Source organism: Ammodytes marinus (assembly GCF_949987685.1).
Source record: "Ammodytes marinus genome assembly, chromosome: 16".
NCBI classification, from domain to species: domain Eukaryota; kingdom Metazoa; phylum Chordata; class Actinopteri; order Uranoscopiformes; family Ammodytidae; genus Ammodytes; species Ammodytes marinus.
Genome location: NC_137220.1, coordinates 28,619,507 through 28,647,499, shown reverse-complemented (window position 1 = coordinate 28,647,499; position 27,993 = coordinate 28,619,507). Strand labels below are relative to the sequence as shown.

The 27,993-nt window shown below is 41.8% G+C and overlaps 2 protein-coding genes across 4 annotated transcripts in view; one reads left to right on the top strand and one right to left on the bottom strand.

Moving 5' to 3' along the window:
• Nucleotides 1–1,997: 1,997 nt before the first annotated feature.
• On the top strand, nucleotides 1,998–16,270 carry lpar2a (lysophosphatidic acid receptor 2a). The gene is made up of 4 exons (XM_080043193.1): nucleotides 1,998–2,106; nucleotides 2,925–3,671; nucleotides 4,074–4,324; nucleotides 12,742–16,270. Exons 2-4 carry the CDS (start codon nucleotides 2,927–2,929, stop codon nucleotides 12,820–12,822), a joined length of 1,077 nt encoding a protein of 358 aa, XP_079899319.1. The 5' UTR covers nucleotides 1,998–2,106; nucleotides 2,925–2,926; the 3' UTR covers nucleotides 12,823–16,270.
• Nucleotides 16,271–16,543: 273 nt separating this feature from the next.
• Nucleotides 16,544–27,993, bottom strand: part of pbx4 (pre-B-cell leukemia transcription factor 4) — a 41,787-nt gene continuing 30,337 nt past the window's right edge. For 2 of the 3 annotated variants that reach the window (XM_080043930.1, XM_080043931.1), the window contains 5 exons: nucleotides 26,279–26,469; nucleotides 25,980–26,115; nucleotides 25,315–25,471; nucleotides 22,505–22,591; nucleotides 16,544–19,783 (listed from right to left, as the gene is read on the bottom strand). In XM_080043930.1, the coding sequence (XP_079900056.1) occupies nucleotides 22,548–22,591; nucleotides 25,315–25,471; nucleotides 25,980–26,115; nucleotides 26,279–26,469 (528 nt within the window). In that variant the 3' untranslated portion in view covers nucleotides 16,544–19,783; nucleotides 22,505–22,547. Of the gene's footprint in view, nucleotides 19,784–22,504; nucleotides 22,592–23,491; nucleotides 23,596–25,314; nucleotides 25,472–25,979; nucleotides 26,116–26,278; nucleotides 26,470–27,993 lie in introns of all 3 variants that reach the window. The other variant, XM_080043932.1, reaches the window with a different exon arrangement.

The window sequence follows — 27,993 nt, the reverse complement described above, 5'->3', positions numbered from 1 at the left end:
TTTTCACCACCATAGAGGGCACTTTAGCAACACTTTTTCAACCATGGGGGCACCAGACGGGCAGAAGGGCACTAGAAGGGCACCAGAAGGGCACTATAAGGACCATACGGGCAGAAGGGCACTAGAAGGACCAGGCGGGCAGAAGGGCATATTTCAGTCGTATTAAGGTGCCAACACACTGCACATCGCCGCGCGGCGACTTTACATAGAAAGTCAATGTATTTCGAGCGCCGCCGCGCGAATCTGCGGCCGGCGGCGAGCGGTTCACGCGGTGCGGCCAGGGGCGGCGCGGCCACCGCAGAAGTTGAAAATATTGAACTTTTCGCCGCCGGCCGCGCCGCGATAGCCAATCGGCGTTGAGCTCCTCCTGACGTCACTCGGGTGAGTCTGCTGAGCTACAAGACACGTGAAACCTGGCTGGCGGTGCTGTCGGGAAAGGAGGGATGAAGGGAAAAAAGAAGGAAAAGACAGAGAGAGAGAAAGAGAGAGAGAGAGGGAGAAAGTTCCAACACATCGATATGACAGCAGTTTAATGAGACACCTTTTAGTAAAAGGAGCAAGGAATAGACTCACATTATAGAATAGAGAAGGAGAGAAAGCCAGGGAAGATGTAGCCTACTGCAGATGAGTGAATATGCAGAGACAATGCAAACTAAATACGACAACTGACACTTCCAAACATTTCCCTAAACATCACAACAATATCAGAGGTATTATGAAAACAAATCTGGAAAAAGGGAAAATCTGTTTGGGTTTTCTCTACATGTTGATATGCCGGCGTGAGTGTGTATGCATGGCCATGGATACATATGTGCGTGTTTGTGTGTGTGGGCGGGTTGTGTGTGTATGTGTGTGTGGGCGCATGTGTGGGTGTGTTTACGAAGCTTGGGTGGCAGGTGGCGGGGAGAAATGTGTGAGAGGTGCAGTGAGACCAATACAAGGGCCGATGGCAGAGATGATGAAGGCAGAATACTTCAGAGACGCTCCCAACAAAAACAAATCAGTGAGGATGACGACGATGATGAGAGAGATGTAAATAGCGGGAAGAAACTGGGCGTGCACATTCAATGAGTCATCGGGCGGCGGCCGGCGGCGGACACAAATGAGCCAAAATTATCACGCGGCGCGGAACCTGCGATTCGCGCGGCCAACCGCCGCGCCGCGGTGTGCAGTGTGTTGGCACCTTGTGTCATTGCAGTATCCGACTGTGCCCACTAGATGACAGCAACTACACATCATTCTACACACGTCGAGGATAAGCCTTCACCAGAATAACTGGTCAAATAAATGCCTTACATCGTACTTTTATTAGCCTATGTATCATAGTACTTGCTGTAGTTTGGTCTGGTTTTGCGAGACTAGCCTATGTATAATGTACAAAGTGTACAAGTAATCTGTAGCCTAATCATTTGAACGTTTGTAGCCTACTAATATTTAGGCTAGCCTATATGAATACTCTGCATAATAGGCCTACAGAATAAAAAATAAGAAATGTCAATGGCAATTAAAGGCTTACTCTTTCATTCCTGATATAGGCTTACGTAATTGTTTTGAATGTTTCCACATTTCCAGTGAACTCTAAGTAGGCTACACTGTAGAGCAGCGTCAAAAAGACACAACTAACACTTCCGGAAAATGCATTCAAAATAAAACTAACTAAACATCACTGCTGAGTATCGATCATTTCCAATAGGCTGATATAACAATAGTAGGCTACTTTCGTGAATATGAATACCAATATTATTCATAAAAAAAGTATAAAAAATGTAAAAGTGTAAAAAGCTCAAAAAGTCGAATTCAATTATTATCCTATATTGCCCTCAAAACATAATGAGTTGAATTGAAAAGAGTCCACGTATATTATGTGTGTTCAAGTTTGTGTTTTCCGATAATTTAGGCTTCGATTGAAGGCAGCACCACTACCTGTCAGATCCAGATGATCTGAGTGACAAGTGATTCATAGAGGCGTCTTCTTGTCCTATTGAAGCTGGCCGCCGCATGGACAGACGTGAAGGCAACTGAAACACTTTTGTTTCCTCAAATGGCGTCTAGCTACTCCGGTTTCATACCGGACATGTCTAAATGGAGTCGACGCTAAAAACTTAGGTAAGGTGCAAGTAATTCATAATAATAACTGTCAATACGTTCACTGTAGAAAATCTGGAGGAAAATCTGCTGTTATGCGAACAAGCACGTTTCACTGAAAAACCTAACGATAGGTTAACTATAAAAAAACGAGTAAAACTGTGTTGAATTGTTTAATAATCGTTTTTAAGATGATTTAATTTTCAGATACCAAATATGAACCGTCTGAGCCAAGTGGTTTCAATGTGAGGGTTTGCTGTTTCTTCTGTTTCATTGCTGGCTGAGTTGGTTCAGGTTTTTAACTGTTGGACAAAACTATACATTTGAAGATGTCACCTTTGATGTCTGTTAAATTGTGATAGCCATTATTTAAACTATAAAGTACATTCACAAGGTTCATTTATCAAGCTGTTTTATCCACACATCCCCGGCACAGTGGTCATCTCTCAGTATACTGTCTGTCACAGGCACTTTTGAAATAAGTAGGCTACTGTACATAGCCTGATTTTATATTCACTTTCTATTGTTGATTGTCTTTGTAGTGTCCTGATCACACTGACAATCTCTGGGTTGAAAAGATCCGGCCATGTGAACACAGCAAGTGTCCTGACTCTAAAAATCCACAGTTCAGTAAACTGGGGTCAATTAAATGCATTGTCATTCAATTGAACCTGTTTTAAGCTTTGATTTACCATTTTCAAGTGGTTTGTAAAGGTTTGATATTTGAGGGAATACAATGGTTATCATCACACATAGTGAATGTGCTATGTATTAAACAAATAATTTGCATCTTGTTTACAACAGAAACATAACCCTTAATGTCTGTTTTGTGTCTTCAGTAATGGCATTGGAGACCAGTGTGTGGAATACCTGCGACAAAAGCCGCAATGTCTCTTTCTTCTACAACTTGTCGGGGAAGCTGATCAGTGAAGAGTGGACGCCACGGGACTTAATAGTGATGGGCCTGGGCCTGACGGTGTGTCTCATGATAGTCCTGGCCAACCTGTTGGTGATGGTGGCCATCTTCATGAACAACCGCTTCCACTTCCCCATCTACTATCTCCTGGGCAACATGGCTTTTGCAGACCTGTTTGCAGGTATGGCCTATGCCAACCTGATGCTGAACACTGGCCCCCGGACCAGGACCCTCTCCAAGGGGCAGTGGTACATCCGCAACGCTTTGCTTGACATCAGCCTGACAGCTTCTGTCGCCAACCTGCTGGCTGTGGCCCTGGAGCGCCACCAGACCATCATCACCATGCAGCTGCACAGCAACATGACCAAGAGGCGCGTGGTAGTGCTGATGGTCTGCATCTGGGCTGTAAGCATCATCATGGGTCTGGTGCCCTCAACCATTTGGAACTGTGAGTGTAATGTGGAGGACTGCTCCACCGTGGCTCCTCTCTACAGCCGCCGCTTCCTTATCTTCTGGGCAGTTCTCAACCTGCTCACTTTCTTTATCATGGTGGCCATCTACACCCGTATCTTCATCTATGTGAAATACCAAACCCGCTATGCGTCACGGCACTCCACAGAGATGCGCCAAACTGTTTTCAACCTGATGAAAACTATCTCCATGGTTCTGGGTGAGAAGTTGTTTGTATGTTAGCAGCACTAGTGGGTCCCTCTGAGAACACTAACTGTGATGATAAAATATTGAAAATGTCTTTGTATTTATTTATGCTACTGGCTACCTGCAGCCTTCCACAAACCAGTTCTACAGCTCAAGCAAAGTGTGTTTGTCAGACTTTGTCTGATTACCATGGGTCTTTTTAAGTTACATGTTTGTTTCCTGTGTTGAAGTGAAATCAAAATCACATTTCTCGTCTTTGGTTGCTCACTCATTTCCTGGAGGTAATTATGTTCTAACTGGCAGTTAACATTGCTGTACTTTGATACGACTGTTGTAATGTTGCATCCATGCTTTTGAAGATTGTGTTTGTTGTTGACTCTTTTACGGCCATTATTAACAGCCCACGTCTCTGTAGGTGCCTTCATCATCTGCTGGACGCCTGGCCTCATGACTCTCCTACTAGACGGGCTTTTGGGTAAAGCCAGCCACGCCAACGACTATGAGAAGTTCTGTTTGGTGATAGCAGAGTGCAACTCTGTGGTCAATCCCATCATCTATTCCCTGCGAGATGATGAGATGCGGAGGACGTTTAAGTGGATTCTGTGCCGCTTTTGTCATGGTGGCAAACAGAGGAAGCCATCACCTGTGGCCTCACCACTGCCAGAGGTACAGACTTACAGTGTTGTGCGAAAGTTTGTGAACCCCTTGAGCCTTTTGGAATTTTATTTATTTTAACCATTATTAATACATTTTTTTCAATACCAGTATTTTTTATATGAAATAACAGATGTTTGTTTATCAATTCAACATTTTTCTTTTCCAGAAATCAATTGTTAAAATAGATAAAACAAATTATTTGACAAATGTTGTATGTGCAAAAGTTTGTGAACCCTGGGCTGCATTGCTTAAATCGAGCAAGGTAAACACAATCAGGTGGGCCAAACTGATTGATGAAATAGACCAATGTAATGAGAGATCTTTAGGGAAGAAATTGGGCGCCACTAGATAAAACAAAGATAAAACCAGGTCAGTTTAGGCTCACCAAACTGAACCCATACAGATCAGACATGCTCAAAGGGGAAACAATCTCAGAGGATCTCAGGAATAGAGTTTTGATGTTGCACATTTGTCTGGGGACAGCTATACATTCGTATAAAAAAGTTTGAGCTCCATCGGCCCACCGTGAGGCAAATCATCTACAAATGGAGAGCTTTAAGAGTGACTTAACATCTGCCTAGAAGTGGACTTCCTTCAAAAATATCTTCAAGCACCACAAGAAAAGGGATTTTTCAGGTAAAAGCCAACCCACACATTACATCTGGAGATTTGCAGACCATTTGCATCACCATTCTTCACTTGGGAGAAGGTTCTGTTGGTGGTAGGCAGAGTTGCGTTTTTGCCCAAACATGGCGGTTTTGGTTATGACCAAACAGATAAATTTTGGACTAATCTGTCCACAGAATAAGACTTCAGGTATCTCCAGGTGCTCTCTGGCAAAGCTGTGACAAGCAGTTTTGTTCTTTTTTGAGAGCAGAGGCTTCTTCAGCAACCCTCCCTTGAAAGCCATGTTGACTGAGTTTTCTTCTTATTGTGGAACCATGCACATCTGTCCCAGATGTTGCAAGAGAGGTCTGCAAATCACTAGATGTAATGTGTGGGTTGGCTTTTAACTAAAAAAATACTTTTCTTGTGGCGCTTGAAGATATTTTTGAAGGAAGTCCACTTCTAGGCAGATGTTAAGTCACTCTTAAAGCTCTCCATTTGTAGATGATTTGCCTCACGGTGGACCGATGGAGCTCAAACTTTGTTTGAATTAATTTATAGCTGTCCCCAGACAAATGTGCATTGATTTCTGGAAAAGAAAAATGTTGAATTGATAAACAAACATCTGTTATTTCATATAAAAAATACTGGTATTGAAAAAAATTAATTAATAATGGTTAACATAAATAAAATTCCAAAAGGCTCAAGGGGTTCACAAACTTTCGCACGACACTGTATATGGTAGTTGATCAGGAAGTGCAGGATAAAACCTGAACTTTACAACCAAAGCACATTATAACAAATAATATATAACAGCTTTATTTTATTTATATCAGTACATGGGGACAAGAAAGGCCCCTGTTCAGATTGCTTTAGTGTCCATTAATCCAGTGTTTTTAATTTCCCTCATAGTGAGTCAGACAGGTTTTAACTTGCATATGCTGATTTCCAATCAAACATGTCGTGTACTGTAGCTGGTCCCTGGCAAGAGAAGGACATTCAGGAAATTCCTCCTTCTGATTTTTACCATTTTGTTGATCTATGACTCACAAGTATTTTTTTTTTGTTTAGTTTTTTTGTTACGGGCTAGAGGGAAAACATTACAAGATTGCTAAATGTTTAATTGATCAGACCTTGGGCCACATCCACTAAAATGATTTAGCCGCTTTTGTGGCTGCTTAACCTATGAAAATGAGAGAAAAAAATGGCTCCCTAAGTATCCACAGAGGACGTGCAAAGGCGGAAATGCACCAGACTGCACTGACACTGTCCTGTGGAGCAGACAGTGCAGATGTTGCACCTCTCTCATTTGAATGTATTTAAATGAGAGAATGTTCAAAATCCAGCGCAACATTGCTCCATTCCTAGGCAAATAAGCCTTGTTGCGAGTTGCACCTTATCCTCAAAGGCCAGCGCTAAATGCAACAGGCTGTTTTACTTGAGCAAATACCGCGTATGGAAAGCTTGTACTAAATTTTGCTTAATCTTAATATACACTCACCGGCCACTTTATTAGGTACACCTTGCTAGTACCAGGTTGGACCTCCTTTGGCCTTCTGAACTGCTTTAATTCTTTGTGGCATACTTTCAACAAGGTGTTGAAACATTCCTCAGAGGTTTTTTACCATAATAAAAAGATGGCATCACACAGTTGCTGCAGATCTGGTGGCTGCACATCCATGATGTGAATCTCTGGTTCAACCACATCCCAAAGGGGCTCTCTTGGGTTGAGATCTGGTGATCTGGAGTACAGTGAACTCATTGTCATGTTCAAGAAACCAGTTTGAGATGATTTGAGCTTTGTAATGTGGTGCATTATCCTGCTGGAAGTAGCCATAAGAAGATGGGTACACTGTGGTCATAAAGGGATGGACATGGTCAGCAACAATACTCAGGTAGGCTGTGGTGTTTAAACAATGCTCAATTGGTACTAAGGGTCCAAAGTGTGCCAAGAAAATATCCCCCACACCATTACACCACCACCAGCCTGAACCGTTGATACAAGGCAGGATGGATCCATGCAATCATGTTGTTTATGCCAAATTCTGACCCTACCATCTTCTGCTGCTGTAGCCCATCTGCTTCAAGATTGGACGTGTTGTGCGTTCAGAGATGGTATTCTGCATACCTGGGTAACAAGTGGTTATTTGAGTTACAGTTGACTTTCTATCATCTTGAACCATTCTCCTCTGACTTCAACAAGGCTTTTTCATATACACTAACAAACTGCTGCTCATTGAATATTTTTCTTATTTCTGACCATTCTCTGTAAACCAAAGAGATGGTTGTGCGTGAAAATCTCAGTAGAACAGCAGTTTCTGGGTAACACTTTACAATAAGGTACACACATTTGTAGTATATACTACATATATATGTGTTACCTACTACATAGGTTTTTTTTGTGCTACCTAACACATTAGTGATTCTTGAGAACAAAAGGCCGTCTTCCATATGTAACTGCTGTTATCTTTAAAAATATTTAAAATTGTAGATGTTATTAGGGATTAAGAATAGAATGTCTGGAGCACAATTATCCCCTTAAATTTAATTTCATCATTATTATGTCAAATATCACTTGTTATCTTCTCACAACGTCCAAAACAGTGTGTCCTCAGAGAAGGTTTCAATCTTTCATATGCAATAAAACCTATTAACAATTTACTTTAATGATTTAAAAAGAGCTTTTTTTATCAAAAGCAACACTAAATAATCTCTCATCACTGTTTTTCTACAACACATTCATGTTTTATAAGGTTTCAAAGTGGTGGGACACTTTTTGACACCACCGTCAGACAATCCATTAAAGCTCCCATATTATACACTTTTGGGTTCTATTATACACCATATTATATGGTCTTAGTGGTCCCTAATACGTTTTTCTTTAATTGTTTGCTGAAAAAAACGTTCAGATAATTTATCGTACTATGCTGATGTTCAGCTAATCTCACAATGGCCTATTTTTTAAAAAGAGCTGCAGCTCCCCTCGTAAATATACAATCTTTGAGCTGCCCCCGCCCCCTGTCCGGAAGCTAAGCCAGATACGCCTCGCCCGCCCTCTGTCTGTTTGTAAACAATGATGACGTATTTGCTGGGCCTGTTAGCGCAGTTAGCCTACCCATGAGAAGAACCAAGTCCAGTGCTAGTAACGCACTTTGAACAGTTTGACATGACCTATCCTTGTCTACATGAAAGACTATGGTTGTGTTCCGAATCGCATACTCTTTCTTTTTTCTATTCTACATACTACATCCGACGATAAAAAGAATCTAGTTAGGATGCAGTAGGCATACTATTGGGACATACAGTCATATGAAAAAGTTTGGGAACCCCTCTCAGCCGGCATTATAATTGACTCTGCTTTCACAAAAAAAAATATAAAAGTGGTATGTCTTTAATTTACCAGGAACAGCTAAGTACTGGGATGTTTTCCAAACGAAGATTTTTTGAAAAGCAGTATTTGGTTGTATGAAATAAAATAAAATGTGAAAAACTAGCTGTGCAAAAATATGGGTACCCTTGTGGTTTTGTTGATTTTAATTCCTGTAACAGCATGTAAAACTGATGACTTTAAACACAAAGGGCCAGTTTCACAGACATGGATTAAGCCTAGTCCTGGACTAAATGGAATTTTGAATGGGGATTGTCCATTGAAAGTACAATTTAGTCCAGAACTAGGCTTAATCCATGTCTGCGAAACCGGCCCAATGTTGGTTGGATTATGTTGTTAAGCCTTGAACCTCATAGAATTGTCTGTTTAATCATGAGAAAATGTATTTTAGGTGCCTAAATGCAAGTTGCACTTCTCTTTGACTCTCTGCTGAAGTGAGACAGAATGCGATCATCAAAACAGCTCCCAAAAGATCTGAAAAACAAAGAGTGTTCATTGTCATGGTTTAGGGGAAGGCTACAAGAAGCTTTCCCATAGGTTTCAATTGTCAATTTCGACTGTAGGGAACGTTGTCAGGGGACACAGGCATAGTGGCAGTTAAACCCAGGCATGGCAGACCAAGAAAAAAACAGGAGCGGCATAGGTGGAGGATTGTGAGAATGGTTGCACACAACCCACAGATCACCTCCAAAGACCTGCAAGAACATCTGGCTGCAGATTGTGTATCTGTACATCGTTCAACAATTCAGCGCAATTTGCACCAAAACATCTGCTTTTTATAAAGACCAAATAACTTAATTTTTGTCTCATCAGTCCAAAGCATTTTCTTCCAATATGAAGCTGGCTTGTCTAAATGAGCTTTTGCATACTCCATGCAACTGTATCTGTGGCGTGGGCGCAGAAAGGGCTTCCTCCTCATCACCCGGCCATACAGATGTTTTGGTGCAAATTGCACTGAATTGTAGAACCATGTACAGATACACAATCTGCAGCCAGATGTTCTTGCAGGTCTTCGGAGGTGATCTTTGGGTTGTGTGCAACCATTCTCACAATCCGCCGCATATGCTGCTCTTGTACTTTTCTTGGTCTGCTAGACCTGGGTTTAACTGCAACTGTGCCTGTGTCCTTCCATTCCCTGACAACGTTCCTTACAGTAGAAATTGACAATTGAAACCTTTGGGAAAGCTTCTTGTAGCCTTCCCCTAAACCATGACAATGAATAATCTTTGTTTTCAAGATCTTTTGGGAGCTGTTTTGATGATCGCATTCTGTCTCACTTCTGCAGAGAGTCAAAGAGAAGTGGAACTTGCATTTAGGCACCTAAAATACCTTGTATCATGATTAAACAGACCTTTATATGAGGTTCAAGGCTTAACAACATAATCCAACCAATTCTGTGGTTAGAGTCCTCAGTTTTAGATGGTGTTACATGCATTAAAATCAGCAACACCACAAGGGTTCCCATATTTTTGCACAGCCAGTTTTTCACATTTTATTTAATTTCATAAAACTAAATACTGCTTTTCAAAAAATCTTTGTTTGGAAAACATCCCAGTACTTAGCTGTTCCTGGTAAATTAAAGACATACCACTTTTATCTTTTTTGTGTGAAAGCAGAGTCAATTATAATGCCGGCTGAGAGGGGTTCCCAAACTTTTTCATATGATTGTACTTTTCTCTCTTATTTCATCATAACATTGCACCTTGATCTTGCCTCTTGCTTTTATATCCGTCGCATCCCCGTTTGTTTTCATATGGAGGCTTCGTCGATGTGACGTCACTTCACGTGCGCACTGGATTGTGGGTCACAAATAGGCCCAACTAGGATGCACTTTTCAACACTAACAATCTTGGCCGCATGAAGTAGGACATCCGGGTACTTCTAACCATCCTAAATCTGGCCACAAGAATCGGGACATCCTAAATCTTTTTTCTACATACTATATAGTAGAAAGTATGCGATTCGGAACGCAACCTTAGTTCATACAGATGCACTGACAGCCACACGCTAATGGAAACGGCATGTTCACAATAAAAATGCTGCAAAAGATGGTGGCTACTGCGAAGCTAGCTCGGGAGCTAGCTGCTAACAATACCACTAAAATCAGTGAAAAAATTATCTTCAAAGTCAGACTTCTTCCGTATACCTTCCAACCCTTTGTCCTATTAAAAACGAGGCATTTCCAGACTGGTGTGGGGAATAGAAATATGTTTTTATGAGCAAAAGCTGAATGCTTGTCCCAAAGCTAATAGCTATACACCAGTCAGGCAAAAATACCAATAAAAACATTTATTTCAGTTTCACTGTTTGAAAAAAAGCACAAGTAGCTTCCTATCCGTTGTGTTATTAAAAACGAGGCTGCTGTGGTTAAGATAAATTAGTGGATTATGCAACATTCATCATGTTTTGCCGTACTACAGGCATCTTGTCGCTTAGCAACAAGCAAACAACAAGGGGGTGAAGGAATATTTTTCGAGAGGATCTCGGGGCCATGGACCAATAAGAAATAGGGGGGTGGACTGCACAGTGGAAGCTTCTGGCTTTCCAGTTTTTGACGTCAGAAATGTGGAGAATTCAGACTGGAGTATATTGGGTGGAGAGGTGGAGGGTTTCAGAAAAGGGGAGAGTGAGAAAAGGAGAGAGCTTTCTTTTTTTTTGATACTTTGGCAGTCTGTAGGCACACCGTAGACCCATAATTATGTTCAAAAACATCGGAAAAGTGCATTTGCACAATATGGGAGCTTTAAAATGTAAGAAAATCAGCCAAAATAAGGGGCAGCTGTCACTATGAAGGACCTCTTGTCACAATCTACCTCTGCAGATTACATTAAAGTCAGACAGGCTCTGATAAGTGTTGTAGTTGATATGTGTTGATATGTCAACACCGACTTACAATTTCATCATCAACAGAAAAACCAAATGGCTACTAGAAAAACTCAATTTGTTCTGTTTGAAACGTTAAATATGTCAACACCGTCAGATGTCAAAAAAAATTATATTCATATACATTTTGAAAATATTTTTTGTGGCTCCATCAGTTTTGGTGAATATTTGTGATCACTATACATCTCATGGGTCTAGCATTAACTGAGGGAAAATGACCCTGCGTTCCGAATCGCATACTCTTTCTTTTTTCTATTCTACATACTATGATAAAAAGAATCTAGTTAGGATGCAGTAGGCATACTATTGGGACATACTTTTACTCATTTATTTCATCATAACATAGCTCCTTGATCTTGCCTTTTGCTTTTATATCCGTTGCATCCCAGTTTGTTTTCATATGGAGGCTTCGTCGATGTGACGTCACTTCACGTGCGCACCAGACTGTGGGTCAGAATCGCCCAAATAGGATGCTGTTTTCAACACTAACAATCTTGGCCAGATGAAGTAGGACATCTGGGTACCTCTAACCATCCTAAATCTGGCCACAAGAATCGGGACATCCTACATATTTTTTCTACATATTTAATAGAAAGTATGCGATTCGGAACGCACGGTGAATTTGTATTTTTGGTGTCTGACGGTGTTGACACAAAATAAGGAATGGCAAGCTAAAAAGCCCATGTTAAAAAGGAGAAGCCAGGTAAAAAGCCCATTTTGATAAAAAGGACAAAAGCTGGGAGGTTGTGTCAAAGCTCAGCTCAATAGCTTTGATGGATGGATACATACATGTAATTTAATTTGCCTAAACATAGGGTTTGTATTTTTTCAACATTGCACCCTGTTTTGTCCCACTTCTCAAGAATCACTGACATACGTTTACATAGGTTTTTCTTTGTGCTACCCAACACATACGTTTTTTTTGTGTAGTAGTAGTAGTAGTAGTAGGTAACATAAAAATAAACTTGTTAGGTAACACAACAACAAAAACCTATGTAGTAGGTAATACAAACAACAAACAAACATTGTGTTAGGTAACACACCAAAAAAAATCTATGTAGTAGGTAGCAAAAAAATAAAATAATAATAATTATGTGGTAGGTAACACAAAAAAAAGGTAAAGGCGTGGATAAAAATGTTGCATCACATGCTCCAGCACAGAAGTGGGATGAGAATGTCCTCGCTGAGGTCGTTTTTATTTTATTTTAGTAACAGTAAACAAAGCAGCGTCTCTTTTCTCTTTTCTTTTTCTCGTAAGATAAGTTTGTTTTGGTTTTCCTCTCCGTGTCGGGCCTGCCCGCTTACTCACGTAGACGCTAAACGAGGGCAAACTGTGCGCAGCTGTCAAACTATGTGGGCGTATTAGCGCCGGTATATTGTTAGAGCAAATTCCTTAGTGGATAGTATACTGTGCTAAAACGGAGCAGATTTAATGGAGCTATTAGAAGAGCAATCCATTCTTAGTGGTTGTGGCCCATTGTTGGAAGATGGTGTCTAAATGAATTGTCTGCACTTCAAAATTCTCTTTTCGTTATTGTCTTGCCTACAGGAAACTCTTGTCCAGAAGTCAGAGGACATTTGTCTGGAAACAAACCATAAAGAAGACATGCAGACAAGGCTTGGGGTATGATGGATGGAGGCCAGCAATCTACAAAACAAATCTGGGGCCTCATTTATAAAGGTGTGCGTAGAAACCAGGGGCGGTTCTACAGGGGGGCAAAGGGGGGCAGCGGCCCCCCCACTGAAGAGCCTTGTCCCCCCAGCTGCCCCCTAACTTTTGCATTCTCAAAAATGTACTTGTAAGAACAAACCGCCACTATGTCAACAAGGCACTCAAATAATTGAAACAAACAATAAATTGAACAAAATTAAATAATTATGAATCTAATCTTATGCCCTGCCCCAGTGGCGCAAAAAGTGGGTATGCACTATATGCGGCGCATAGGGGCGCCGCACTAGAGGGGCGCCAAAGCGTTCGAGGGAAAATTATTTGGAGTCGCATTTTTCTGTATTTAACAGCGTTTGTGTATATGATATGATCAATAACAGAAGCACGTCAGTGATAAGGCGCATCCCGCTCCTTCGCCTCCTCCTCCCCACACTATAGGCGCTCCAGTGCGCGCCCCCTCGAGCACGCGCTAGAGCGCGAGAGCTTTCATTTGAATCGTGTTGTAATCTGATGACAGGGACCTAAAGTTGGAGAGGCAGAAAAAACTAAACAGAAAACGGGAAGATCACACTGACAATCACACTGATTATCGGCCGCGACTCGCGGATTGTCACTGCAGATTAACGTGTCACCTAAAGTTTTTGACTATTGCTGTTTTCACAGTTTTTGAATGGTAGTGTAGTGATTAGCAGGTCAGCGCCAAAACAACACACTCACCTGTTTCCCACTATTATCATATTGTGCACCATTCCAGCGCACGACTGAGTTGTGAGTGTGTGAGAGAGAGAGAGAGAGAGGTCTCCTTACAGAGGCAATGTGCCAGACTCACAATTTCAGTTGATTGAAATGTATAAATAACTAAACATGAAAAGACTGAGGTTAAGTTTGTCACCAAATTCCCTTACAATAAACTATTATATACTCTCTCTCTCCTGTAATACTGTATGTGTAACTTACACACTATTCAAACCGATCCTGAATTGTAATGCTTTGGGGGATTCTGAATTGTGATGCTTTGTGGTGCCCCCCCCCCCCTTCCTTAGCCTTGTACATCATACTTAGCATTGCACAACATACTTCAAACACTATACATGTACATAAGCCCTGCAGCTCACCCGCAGAAAACATTTCCTCAGAATTTATTTTTTTTGTCGTTACACTCATAGCTCCAAAGTAAAACCTACTGTTCTAGTTGGGCTTACCTGGGAATCTTATCTACTGTCTGATCAGGACATTCAAATATCTCTTTATCATTCATCCAAGCCAATCCATCATCTTGTTCAGTGAATTGGAAACAGAAACTAAGACAAACTTAACCTCAACTTTTCATGTTTCGTTATTTTTAAATTTTAATCAACTGAAATTGTGAGTCTGGCACATTGCCTCTGTAAGGAGACCTTACTCCCTCTCTCTCTCTCTCTCTCTCTCTCTCTCACACTCACTTACTCACACACACACACACACACACACACACACACACACACACACACACACTCTCACACACAGTTTGTCTTAGTTTCTGTTTCCAATTCACTGAACAAGATGATGGATTCGCTTGGATGAATGATAAAGAGATATTTTAATGTCCTGATCAGACTGTAGATAAGATTCCCAGGTAAGCCCAACTAGAACAGTAGGTTTTTCTTTGGAGCTATGAGTGTAACGACAAAAAAAATGTTTCTGAGGAAATGTTTTCTTTAATCATATAAGAAATGAATAAATAAGTGAAGGAAAAGAAGAAATAAAAGTGAGGGATGAAGAGGAGGTTTTATATTCAGACAGAGGGACAGAGGCAGGTAGTGATCAGCAGGCAGGTGAAAGGTAGGCAGAGGGTCTGACTGCAGTCCCAGCCTAAACTACTGTATTGTTATTCTCCTTCCATATAAATTCCACTAGACTAGAATGATATGTCATGTCACTCAAAATAACATGTTTCAATGATTGCCTGTTTTCTGTTGTAGCAATGTGTTGTAGGCCTATAGGGTAAGCTATGTAGGCTTAAGATATAGGCTACAAATGTCTTATTTTATCAGAAATGATGATCAATATAATATATATGGGGATTCCCGCTACCGTCCTCCCATGCCCCCCTGCCAAGACCTCCTGCCCCCCCTTCGCCACCCCATGTAACATTTTCCAGATCCTCCACTGGTAGAAACCTTCCCAAAACATTGCGTTCGCACAAAGCCAAGAATGTGCTGCGCAAAAAAAAAGTTGAGATTTATAAAACTGTGCGGCGCACTGTTGCACGCAATCTTCCCTTTATAATTATCCACCTGCGGTGAATTGTGCGCAGACGATCTCCGCCCGTGTCATTCCACTTCACCTCCCAGTTTCATCCCACAATCTACCATACATGGCGAATGCTAAATAGCCCCTGAATATGATGATGTTATGATCTTAATAAGCACGACATTTTGACTGACATGGGGAAAAAAGGGAGGCAACCAGCCGCAAAGAAAGCGATTGGGAAGGAAGAAAGCCCGTGCCATGCGTCGCTGTAACTGCCACTAAAACACAAACACACGCGCGCGCTGATCACATATCATGATTGGTACAGTCGTTATAGTCTTTGGTAAACTGTTTTGCCCAACTTTGTACTGTATGAAATATCACGTAGCGAACCTGTAGGATTATATGTAGGCCTATATAAAATGTGTTGTGAGAAGTGAAATAATGCATTAGTCTATAGTCTATTCCAAAGCATTGTTCCCCTTCTGTGAGATCCACACATTTCCAACAACGTCAGATTATAGTTTAAACTTCGAGGGTTAGTTGTTATGGGAAAGAGATGCATAAAATAATTTGCTAAATTCATAACATGATTTTATCTAACGAAATATTTAGTTTTAATTAATATGTTTGGCCTTAACTTTGTACAAAACTACTTTTTACACACAGCCTAAAATATTGACTTTGCTCTCCCGCTGGCCACTCACGGACACACCTCCCGACGTATATGATATTATTATAGAGTAGAACTATAAGATTACATGTAAAAATATAACCAAAACATGTATAGACCTACTTGATAAGTACATCAACCTACATCATTACTGCATGCCATAGACAACAGTAGCCTATATTCGCAACAATAGGTACGCACATGTAATTGATTAAATATATTGGGTGCCATGCATTTCACAAGGATATGTGTTTTTCCAATGACAGAGCTTTATTTCGTGGTGTTGCCATTGAGTGTCGCTGATTCCCCGAGTCAGGAAAACCTTGCGGTAGCTCTACGCATGGTGAAAAGTTTGCGTGGGAATACGCACACTTCTCCGTAAAGAATTCTTTTATAAATACCACCGTTTTGCCACCGCACATTTGACCGCACATTCTGCCTGTCTACGCAAGGTTTTTGTGCGTAGAAAGCTTTATAAATGAGGCCCCTGGACTTTTACCAAAATCCTGCCAGCAAAATGAATATTCTTTGGTTTTTCTGCTGGGCTTCAGCCAACTTCTACCAAGATAATAAAGGAAAAACATGTAATTATGCATCTTAGGAAAAGTTGTCAACGCTTTCTTTTCGCAGGATAGTGTGTCCTCAGTCTGAATGAGACTGACACACATTAATCAAATTGTGCAATCTCCTTTTATTACATTGGACTATCACAAGAGCATATGTGCCAAATTATAAAATGAAACATTCCTTAATTCTGAAAGAAAATACTGAAAAAAATCACACTAAATCATTTTATTAATTTTCTAATAAGAACACTACAATTTGTCATATTCCTTTTGTTTTGACTCTTTCTAGAACAATTCTAAAGTTGAGGTATAAAAGGAGTTCATACAGACTCACAAGTCTGAAAACAGTGGGGGTTATATACAAGAGAAATGGAAAGACAGAGGTAGAGAGGGGTAAATACAAGGGAAAGAGGGGAGATACAAATATACTAATTAAAAACAAAGAAATCAAAAAGGTTTAAGAAGCCATTTGGTGCTGTGGAAGTCATTTAGTCACTGGCAGAATCCAAACAAGATTTTAAACATGATCAACTGTAAAACGTAAGATAAAGCTGTGTGTTTAACAAATACAGATCTGTTGCAAAAATACAGGGGATCACATGATGTATACATTGATGTCTAAGTGTTTCCTTAAACAAAATCACTATCAACTTCCTCTCAATTGTATGCAAATGTACTACTTGCACATTTTCACAATATACCTACCAAAAGAAAGAGACCCCCCTTGAATACATTTATTACTTTATACATTTAGTTGTCATGGCCTGATAAATTGAATGAACAAAATCTCCATGTATCTGTAGAACTGTCTATAAAAAACCCTATGCTACTCCATAAACAGAAATGGAATAATTTTGAGCAGGTATCAAAAAAATCTTTAGAATAAAATTAAGCAAAAAGGGTGAATAGAAAAGGTAGAAACTGAAGGTAAATCATATAGCGAAGGGGGTCCTTAAATCTACATGAAAAAAATACACCAAATGTCCATTTGAGAACCTCAATTGATACAATTGTTTTTCCACAGCACCAAATGTTACACCTGTGAACCCTACATTGCCTCCTGGTCATGTAACAAAATACCAAAATAATGTTCAAAATTGATACAGTTATCGTGAGTCCTGTGACACAGAGGCCAAATAAAACTGGCATCTCAACCAAACATCAAAGTTTATAAAAGGGGGGGGGGGAATACCGAAACATTACACAAACTGTACAGTGACATCCATTACAACAGGTAGAAAAAGGGGGATGATCATTTGGTGTGGTGAGAACGTTATTCATAAGATACAGTCATGTGAACTGTGATGAGTAACAAAACAAAGAATTAGATGTGGGATATCACATGTGACCAGCTTATAAGCTCAAGTTTTGTTCTGTAACATATGGTTCAACATAAGGCTTTACCTCATCAAAATGCTTTGTTATTCACATAACAGTTAATGTAGAAAATACTTCCAAAGAATGAAAATTGTCCGGTTAGTCTTAAACACGAGAGTTTTACTACACCCAGTGCTGCCTCTTTTTTTGGTAACAGAGGAGAGAGAGAAGCCCTTGCCCAATCGGCCATATAACTAAAAACAAAATGGTTTTACCAGAAGGTATTAAGGGGATGGGTAAAGGGTAGAGCATGCCTTCTAAGCCCACAATCAAATTACAGGTGTGATATGACAGTCCTCACTCCACCCACCCTCCCATGACACCCCCACAACAACAAAAAATTAAATCAACTTGAGGCATGAACACCACACAGAGAGACACAGATACAAATATAATTCCCTCCTCTCCTCGAACTGAAAAGGTGTCTGTGCACCAGCTTTAGAGACACACAGAGGAGCATTATTACATTGCTGAACGTGGTATTTTTGGTTTGGTACGGAAGGTTGTTGTGTGTTGCCTTGGGCTCACAAGCTTAAATGTTTCAAGATCTGGAGAAGATCTCAGTTGAGCCCCACCTGTTACGTGGTTGGCTGGTGGAAGCACCCAGTCTCTATAATGCCTGCAAAGACATCCCAAGAACACTGTACACACGCCCACACAGAGACACACACAAAGCAATACATGATGCACTTTTTCCTTTTTGGTCTGACTGTAATAATTATACCCTTTTTTTGTTAATAAAAAACAAAGCTAAAAACTCAGAAGGTTAAATGAAAACAATAGCACGCCTAGAAGTCCTACATGCATGGAAGACAGTCACGTTTCTAAATTCATGTCATGTTTGTCCCAATAACACATCAATGCCCCACAATGTTTCCACCCTTCTCCTTACGTCATATAGATGCTTTATTGAGCTCATTTTTGGTGGCGGCTGGTGCATTCTTGGTGAAACAGCATTAGAAAATAGCCTACAATCAAATAAACTAGAGGACAGAAAGCAATAAGGAACATCTAAAAGCCATCTACCCACACCCTCTATTGGTTAGCAACAAAAAGGGCTATTACAGGGTCCACTCAGCCAAAGATATTCTCCTCTCTCTGCCCGTTCCTCTTCTCACCAGCCCTATTATCACCTGTCCTGTCTGCTTTTCAACAGTGTCCCCCTTACTGCTTTTTGATAGGACTAGATACCCAGATCGTCGCTGCTAACTTTTGTGCTTGACACATCTTTTATGTCAGCTCACTTTGAAAAAGACTGAAAAGTTGCGGTGTGTGTGTTTGTTATGGAATGGGGTGTATGCACATGTGTGCATATCTCAATTATTCACTTCGAAATCTCCAACAGAATGAAACATCAAGCTATAAGGAAGGACTGGAAGATAGAACAGTGTCTTGTGTAGAGTCGGCAGAGGGTGATCTTTGAGGAACAGATGTGTTGACAACTACTAGGGCAGTACTTTGGTACGAGCAAGGTGAGCAGGGCTCCCTGGTGATCTGTATCCACAGTTTGGCCGTCAAATGCCAAGGCTTCAAGAGATACAAGTAATCACACACAGTTTTCCAAAGCAAAGGGTTGAGGGCAGAGGTCAACAGCACATGGACAAGCTGTTCGAGTACGTGTGAAGTTAACGTGCATATACACAATGTACGGACATCATGACCATCTACACAGCTGAGCTGGGTCAGTGGTTTGCAAAAAGTCTGTTATAGTAAAGATATTTTCTCCATCTGTCTCAGCATCTGTTAGCTCCATCCCCCTATTATGTGGAGTGAAGGAGCGTTGAAGTGGAGCAGTAAGGTGGAGGGACAAGTCCTCCTGCTGGGCTGTCCTGTGTTCCAGCACAGTGTGTGTGTTTATGAAATGCCAGTACAGCCTTGTGTGGCTGTCTAGGTTAAACCAGGGAATAGTGAACAATGAGGACAGAGGATGGTAGTGGAAGAAGACTGCAGTGGGAATGAAGTGATGGCAGGGAGAGACACCCTATCAGTTGGAGGTGTCGGAGTGGACGCTGCCAGGAGGAAGGGGAGGGGACGTGACCGAGGGGGGGTTGGTGGTGTCCTGCCAGCTGTTAGCCTGCAAACAGTCGGGGGAGAGAGGAGTTTGATTAGTAGTAGTCTAAGGCCCTGTTCTCACGGCAACACGAAACGGTGCAAACGCGGAAAAATTCCCGCGGTTGCACTATATCATGTACATGAAAACAGCAAACGCAGGCATGAAACCGCAAGTTTTTGAGATCTACTCCCAGGGAGGATTTTTTGGAAAACACAACGGTTTTGGTTTCGTGTGAACACCGAAACCATTTCCCCTGGTAACGCTGACGTCACGGCTCCACTTCACGTATGCATAGTCTATAACATTTGCTGTCAATACCCACACGCGAGTTATAAAGTTAGAAGACAACATAACGTGCAGGGCTTAAATAGGCCTATAACACTCGCCAATTTAGTCTGTAGTCTATTAGTAAGTTATTGATACCATGCACCCGCCACTTTGTCTGGGGAAAGATTTGTACTCTGCCGCTTTTTCTAGCAAAATAAACTTGTGTACACGGCTCTCTCTACATTAAAAAACACTATCCATAGTTCAGCGCGCAGCGGTTAAGTTACTGTTCAACAAAAGGAGCATTAAGGCTACGGCTTCACAGTAAAAGCATTTCACTGGCTAAACATTAACATAATTTTACCGGACAAACGTGAGTTGACTTTTATTTTGAAGTACACCTAACAGGAAAAGTAGCCGCTCAGAAAGCCCCTTCACTACCAGCATGTCTTCTGTTTTCACGAGTTCAATGCGGTGAAATAAGAGGACAGAAAGCTTGTCATTTACAATACTTGTAACCCCAAGCTTACACCAACCGCTTTATGAACGTTAGTGGCATTAATTTTCGGTTTCAGTAAGGTTTTATACATCAAATTGTACCGGAAAAGCTATCTACTACTACCTTGTACCGCCAACTGCTGGCCTGGCATGCTTACTACATCGATTTCGTCCCGTTTCCTCTGAAAACATGTGCACGGGTGAAGATGTAAGATAAAATGTGTCTGAACGGGGTTTTTAAAAAAAACTAAAACGGGAACAGGGCCTAAAATCAGCTAGATTTATGCTTACCGTACTTGCCAAATGATACAACCTCAAGAAAGTGTTGCAGATAATATGCTATTCATTCTAAGGACTAGGGGAGAACGGGGTAATATGTCACACGGGTAGGTTGTCACAATCGTTATATCTCGGAACCAGAAGGTGCTGTCTGTTAAATTTTGGTTAGTAAATATCCACAACTGGGATCAGAGGTCACCTACATAGTCTTCCTTGGAGTTAGACTGCTGCATTTGAGGTTAGAGGACTGTTAGTGTTTTTCATGTCAAATTGAAAATATTTAGCTCCTCAGTATTTTTCTTCTAGGCTTTTACACAATGGGTTTATAACAAAACACTTGTTACCCTAAAAAAGTGTGAAGGGTAAGCTATAGTTTAGATTGTTTTTAGCAAGCTAATTAGTTGTCAGATGGTTGTTGGCCTTGATGCTAGCAAGAAATTCCAGTTGGGGTTGGTCGTCAAATTTCTTAGGGAGTTGGTTGTCACATGTTATCCAAAGGGTGCAGCCAGGAAAGGAACCCAATAACAAAAGAAAATGTCAAGCTGTATCCTCACTGACACCCGAGAGAAGGAGAGAATAGAGCAGGAAAGGCAGCTAGCATGCAAAAGAGAAAAAGGGCAACAAAATCAAAACGACCCAGTGCTTCCCAAACTAGACCAGTTGCCAAGGCTACTGCACCCCAGTGCACTCCACCCCAGCTGGGGAAGAAGAAACAGAAGAGAAAGAGACAGGAGGAGGAATCTTCATCAGATGAAGAGGATAGTTTGTGTTTGGTTTGTATGGAAACGTTCTCCAGCACCCGTTCAGGGGAGGTAAGGGAGAAGTGTTGTATGTGCAACCAGTGGGCACACAATCTCTGCTTAGTTAGTGAGCAGACCCTACATTTGCCATCACTGTAACTCAGATAGTGAATGTGTGTATCGTGGTTGAGTAGGCTATTATTGTTAGACCTATTTGTTTTGTTCTTTATGTTGTTACATACAGTAGGTCGGTCTTAATATGGATTTCCTTTTTGTTCATTCCTTGCTCATTTTGTGTTAAGATGCATAAAGTTATGTAGGCCTATTATTCAACTTGACAAAGAAATTAAACTTTCAAATTTAGTTCCGCTTTCTTGCCTTCTTTTTAAGATTTTTCCCATTAAGATAACATTGTGACAACCGAGCCCTTGATGGGGTTGGTTGTCACAATGTGTTAGAGTGTCTTTGATGGTAAATTTCTTCTTTGTTACAATAAGTTAGAAAAAGTGAGGGGTTCACATTTCAAGCCAACACCTTAAGCTTCAATTTAATGTAGGAATGACTATTGAAAGATGTTTAGGTGATGAGCAATTCTCACTAGAGTAAAAAGTGTGCCTACTTACCCCGGTCTCCCCTACTTATCTGCCAAACATGATGGCCAAAGATTACATTCAGTGCTTCTTTATGCACTTGAATAAACACCATACTAAGACAAATCAGGTTTTGCAGGTAATCTGAACCGTGCACTGACCTCACTGCTGCAGGTTACTGCTTTTCTTATGTTGACATGCTGAGGTCATAACCAGCATACATTTACCTTGAACATATTAGAACTATGAATGTTTTGAGAAATCTATGTTCATCCACTTCAATACATTTTCAAAAAGACAATTATCCTGACTAACTGCAAACATTTTTATCAGCTAAAGCTCAACAGGAGCTTTTCATTGGTACTCACATCCAGACGATGAGCGGTGTAGAGGCCACTACCTGACAGCTCCTCATAGCCGCCCGTCAGGTGTGTAGCACGGTGCAGGGTATCCACCTGTCAGACCAAACACACCCACATTATGTCAACACAAACACAGCACAACACTTAACAAAGGTTCATGCTACCAGCTCCTGTTTTTCTTTTTTACTAAACAACCATGAGCTGAACAGAGGAAGTGATGGTGTCCACACACATCTACTGTACTGTACTGTCTGTGTTACTCAGTCCTGCAGGGGAACTCTCCTGTTTAAAGAAGTGCCTCTCCCTTCTGCTCATGTTTCCTTCAAATGAAAAACTGCAGCTGAAGCCACAAGCTAATCCTCAGCTTGGTTTTGTTTACATTTCTAGACTATATATTGCTTAACAGCAAATATGTGGATCCCTTCAGAACAACACAACTATCTATTAACAGACAAAAAAATCAAAAAGACAGTTTACTATGAGGACATTTCTTCTTGATCTACACAAGGGGGTGAACATATGGAGACGGGGCGGAGAGCTTGGACAAACAAGGGCTCAAGGGACGGGGTTTTGCTTAAGGGTTAGAGGTGATGGACAATCTATAGTTAGAGAAACTGAGCACTTCAATGGAGTTGCTGGTTCAATCCCAAGATAGTAATATTCCAGCTCTAGGTTGAACCCTACAAGAGTCTTGAGGCAGGCCCTTGTGCCCCTCAACTGTTCCAGGGTTGTGAGTTGAGGCAGACTGTGTTCTCTTAACAAATACATATGGATAGGGACTATGTGTACGTGTAACTATGGAATGTTCAAAATCTAAATGGCCTTGAACAAACTGACATTGTTAGAGTTGATGGGTGTCAGAGGTAAAATGGGGATAGAATGTGAGGACAGGTGGAGGTCAAAAGGAGCCAGGCTAAGGGTAGGTATCCAGGGACTCTGGGTGGCTGGGATAAGGGCATTGAGGTCAGCTCTGCAGCTTCCCTCAGTGCATACCTGCGGCTGTAGAGAGGGGGCGATGTTGAGACCCTCCCCGTTCAGGGAATGCAGGCTGAGGAAGGCATCGCCTGTGTGGGACAAACTGTATGACCCCGGTGACCCTGTAAGCAATATATATAGCCAATATCCAATCAGCCCCACCAGAGTGCCAGGGGGTCAAAAGGTCATCACTGGTCATGGACATTGACTGGAAGAAGTCAATTCTAATCAGCAGTTCTAATATGAGGGTCGGTGTTGTGAGCCAGCTTATTCTAAATTCAGGGTTCCCCACAGCGCTTAATGGCTAACCCCTAAAACCCACCAAAGGCGTCCCGCGAGTCCGTCCGAAATTTTTGCGCATGCGTGAACGCACCACTGAAGCAACTGTCTTTGCCAGTCCCGTCTTTTATCTGTATATATATTTTTTGGGTAAGTTATCCTGTGAAATTATTAATTAGGGGTCAGCGTCAGCCTATAAAAGTTGCAGTCATATTGCATTCATATCACATGCCATTTTGGTCAATAGTAACTTTGATGAAAAATGAACAAAATAAACTGTCAACAAGGGTTATGATTTAAGCTGAAATTGAAGAAGTAAAGACCATTGCCCACATCTTTTCATTAAAGCAGCTCCGAGTAACATTTAAATATCTTTTTAACAGTCTCATGTTTCCTCTGATAATCATAAATTACCTTTAACAGCAAACGAGACCATCAGTGCAAAGAAAGACGTTTTTATATAGTTTTTATTACTGCTTTTGGTCTGGTCGCACACCCAGTTCGATTTTCGGTTCGCGCGTGCGGGCTCTATGGTCACATATTGGTCGCAGATTTCAGTGTGGCGCAGCAACGAGATTTGAGAAGCCTATCCCTCCAGAGAGGGAAGGGGAGCGGGAGCCTTGTTTGAAACAGTTATTTGTCGTCATAATGACTGATAACGGGGCTGAACCATCAAAGAAAAAAAAGAAAATGCAATGAAGAAAAGCTAAAAGGGAGAGTGATAGACGGGTGGGAGGAGGACGTTGCCAAGCAACGTGTAAACATTCACGGTAGCGAACTAGACTGCAGTATTTACTCCTAAATGAATGAGCGGTACTAACACAAAGTTTACTTTGCTTCACCATCATCAGATTACCATTATTCATCTGAAATAGTCATTATTTACAACAACATAAACACATTACCTCATCGTGATCCATACTAACTGCCGTCTCTCGTTCATTCGCTTTCTGTGAGGACACGTAATCTTTCAGCTCCGTGAGAGTAGTTAGGTGACACTGCATCAACTCATTGCAATCAGGTGTGTTTGGCACTGACTGGCATTAGTTGATGCAGAATCACTAACCACTCTCACGGGGCCGAAAAGAGTCCGGTGCCCTCACACTTTCAATAGGCTACACGGACATGCACTATATTGCATCCTATTAATTTGACTCTCGCACGGACGGAACGCGCAAGAAAACAGTTTTGCGACAGCTGGGGTCGTAAAAATACTACCGTTTTTGTCCAAAGGGGCCGCCAACGGACAAAGTTACTCGTAGTGGCTTGAAGTGACTCAAAGTATGCACCTTCCTTTTTCCCCTCATCCAAATATGAGTATCCTCTGGTCACCGCACATTCCTCAAGTAGTGCCAATGTTCTGTCTGCAAACTTCAGTTGGTATCAAAATTGTTTTTATTTTGACACCATCAATTGTCCTAACTGTCACATGATAGAAACCCAAAGGAGTGCTTCACACAGTCATAGTGTTGGTCAATCATGTTCAGGTGTGTGCAAGAAAGCATGTGTATGTAGAGGAAATGAAGGCTGGCATGTTGAAAGATAAGATAGAGAAGAGGTACCTGAGTTGGGAGTTGCCGGAGAGTTTGCCTGGCTAGCCTGCGCAGACACGTTGGCAGCATCCACCGCTGTTTTAACTGCGTAAAGATTGGCTTCCTCCTGGAACTTACCAATGTTCTTCTTATAGCGTATTCTCTTGTTGCCAAACCAATTAGAGACCTAGAAAGGACGGATGGCTGTCAGATATTGGAATGTTTTGCTTTGCATTTAGCCGTTGTAGCCTCACTGTTGTAAGCCCCCGTTAGAAAGGAACATTCCTTGTTAATCCAATAACCACAACGACAGTTGTTCGAGTTTAGACTTTTACTGAACGTTAGCATATCACATGCACAACCATGGCCGTCGCCATTATTCACAGTCAGAGAACAGCAACCACGCTTGCCGCGCACGCGCAGTAGATAGCGTGCAACTTAACATTCCTCACCTATCTTAATTGCCCTGCTTTTCAGTTTGATATATTACCTTTAATAATCAGCACTAAGACAGATATTTTAAAAAAAAAACTTAAAGCCCTTCTTACAGATGATCTAAAAGCATGAACTGAAAGTGATCTTGAAAAAGAGAAAGCAGAACCTGGGTTTTAACAACCAACACCAGCTTCCGCAAAAACAACCACAGTGTACTTTTACTTAGAGCATCCTGGATAACAGTGATGTTAGCAACTCACCTGAGACACAGTGATCGCACACTTTTTGGCAAGTTCCTCCTTGGCTTCCTCACTTGGGTAAGGGTTGGACAGGTGAGAGTAGAAGTACTCGTTGAGCACCTCTGTAGCTTGCTTGTTGAAGTTGCGCCTCTTACGTCTGACAGAGAGAAGAGATAATGAGCACAAGGCCTGGAATGTCTTGCACAATAACATCAACATGTTCACAACATCACTCCAGTTCCAGAAAATATCTGTCTATTCACCCCCCTCCCCCCCCCCCCCCCACACACACACACACACACACACACACACACACAGACCTGGCGTCAAGGAAGCGTGAGCGCAGAATCATGACGGCCTCGCAGGTGCTCTGTTTGAGCTGCATCTGAATGGAGCTGAACTTGCGGTGGATGATGGCCACCATGCGCTCTATCTCTTTGGGAGAGATGGGCCGTGTGCGAGACTGCTCTCTTAGCAGGTTCATCACATGGTTGGTGAACTCACTGCAGGCCTGAAGGAGACAGAGAAGGGAGGTCAATGCTACTTTAAAGAGATAGCAAAAACACAGACTTTGCCACATGCCATGACACAGTTCTGATGATGGAAGGTAGGCCTCATCTTTCTTAATAATCTGTGGATTAGATGCCTTTATATTTTTTAAAGAAAAATAGAGTAATTTTATTATACGTGGCTTGTGAGGTACCAGTAGAATTGTTAATCATGAAACATAGTCTACAGCAGTGGGTCTCAAACATATATCCATGCCATGAAGTGACAATATTGTGCAGAGACAAATACCAAAAAGGCAGAATTGATAAGTGACATTGTTAGACTTTATTGTCCCCAAGGGAAAATTATTTTTCACTTGACAGTAGATTTAAGACAATAAACAGATGGACAACAAACACAACAAAATAACGTGCAGAGAGAATATATTCACAGAGCGGGACTGGGGTGATTTATCTTGGATTTTTGTTTTGTGTTGCTATGGTTGCTTTTGCCATAGCGAGCCCTCCTGCACAACAGGGACCTGTACCTTCGTCCTGAGGGCAGAATGGTGAAGTGGCAGTTGAGTGGGTGTGTGTTGTCCTGTGCTATTGTAAGTGCGATGCGTGAGATGGCCTTGAGATTAAGCTCTGACAGTGTGGGTGTGGGGGGACCAGCTATGTTTGTGACACGTGTGAGTTTGACCCGGTTTTTGACAGTGAGCATGTTAAAGGAGCAGGTGGAACAGTAGAGCAGGATGGGTTGGACAATACTCTGATATAACAGAAGGAGGAGATGGGGGGCAACATAGAGTCCTTTGAGTTTGCGTATGGCATACAGTCTTTGGTGGCTCCTTTTTTGAATGTCCGTTGTGTGCTGGTCGAAAGTGAGTTTATTGTCCAGTGTGAGTCCAAGGTATTTAAAGCTGTCAACTGTTTCTACTGTGTCATTGTTGATGAGAGTGGGGGGCTGGGGTGATGGGGTACCTATTGTTATTTCTTTTGTTTTGGCTACATTGAGATGGAGGAAGTTATGTGTGCACCATTGGGAGAAGTGTGTGACAGTGTTGTGGTAATCTGATACAGAGTTATTGTCCGATAGGAGGGCGAGGATGGCAGTGTCGTCAGAGTATTTGAGGTAGGTGGTGGTGTGGGAGGGGCTGGTGCAGCCATTGGTGTAAAGTGTGTAGAGGAAAGGGCTGAGCACACAGCCCTGTGTAGCCCTGCTCCCAGCTCTGCCGCTACATTGACGTTAGCGCTGGGAGCGATGTACACACAGCTGACCACAACAATTGGGAATTTCCCGAGGGAGATAGTAGGGGCGAAGGGACACGGTGAGTCCCAGGTCGGGCAGATGATGATGCAGATGTCTCTGAAGGCCCTTTCCATTCGGCACCGGGCGTGAAGGAGGTCCATTTTGTTCCAGAGGGAGCAGACATTGGAGAGGATGATGGAGGATAGAGGAGGCCTGAAAGGCCGTCTCCGTAGTCTGCTTCAGACACCTCCGCGTCTCCCTCTTTTCCTTGGCCGAAGCTCCGGTGGGATAGCTA

Excerpts from the sequence above, each read along its gene's own strand:
- lpar2a (XM_080043193.1), top strand. The coding sequence starts at position 2,927 with ATGGCATTGGAGACCAGTGTGTGGAATACCTGCGACAAAAGCCGCAAT. Across the intron at positions 3,672-4,073 it reads AACTATCTCCATGGTTCTGG|GTGCCTTCATCATCTGCTGG; the intron begins GTGAGAAGTTGT and ends ACGTCTCTGTAG. Across the intron at positions 4,325-12,741 it reads TGGCCTCACCACTGCCAGAG|GAAACTCTTGTCCAGAAGTC; the intron begins GTACAGACTTAC and ends TCTTGCCTACAG.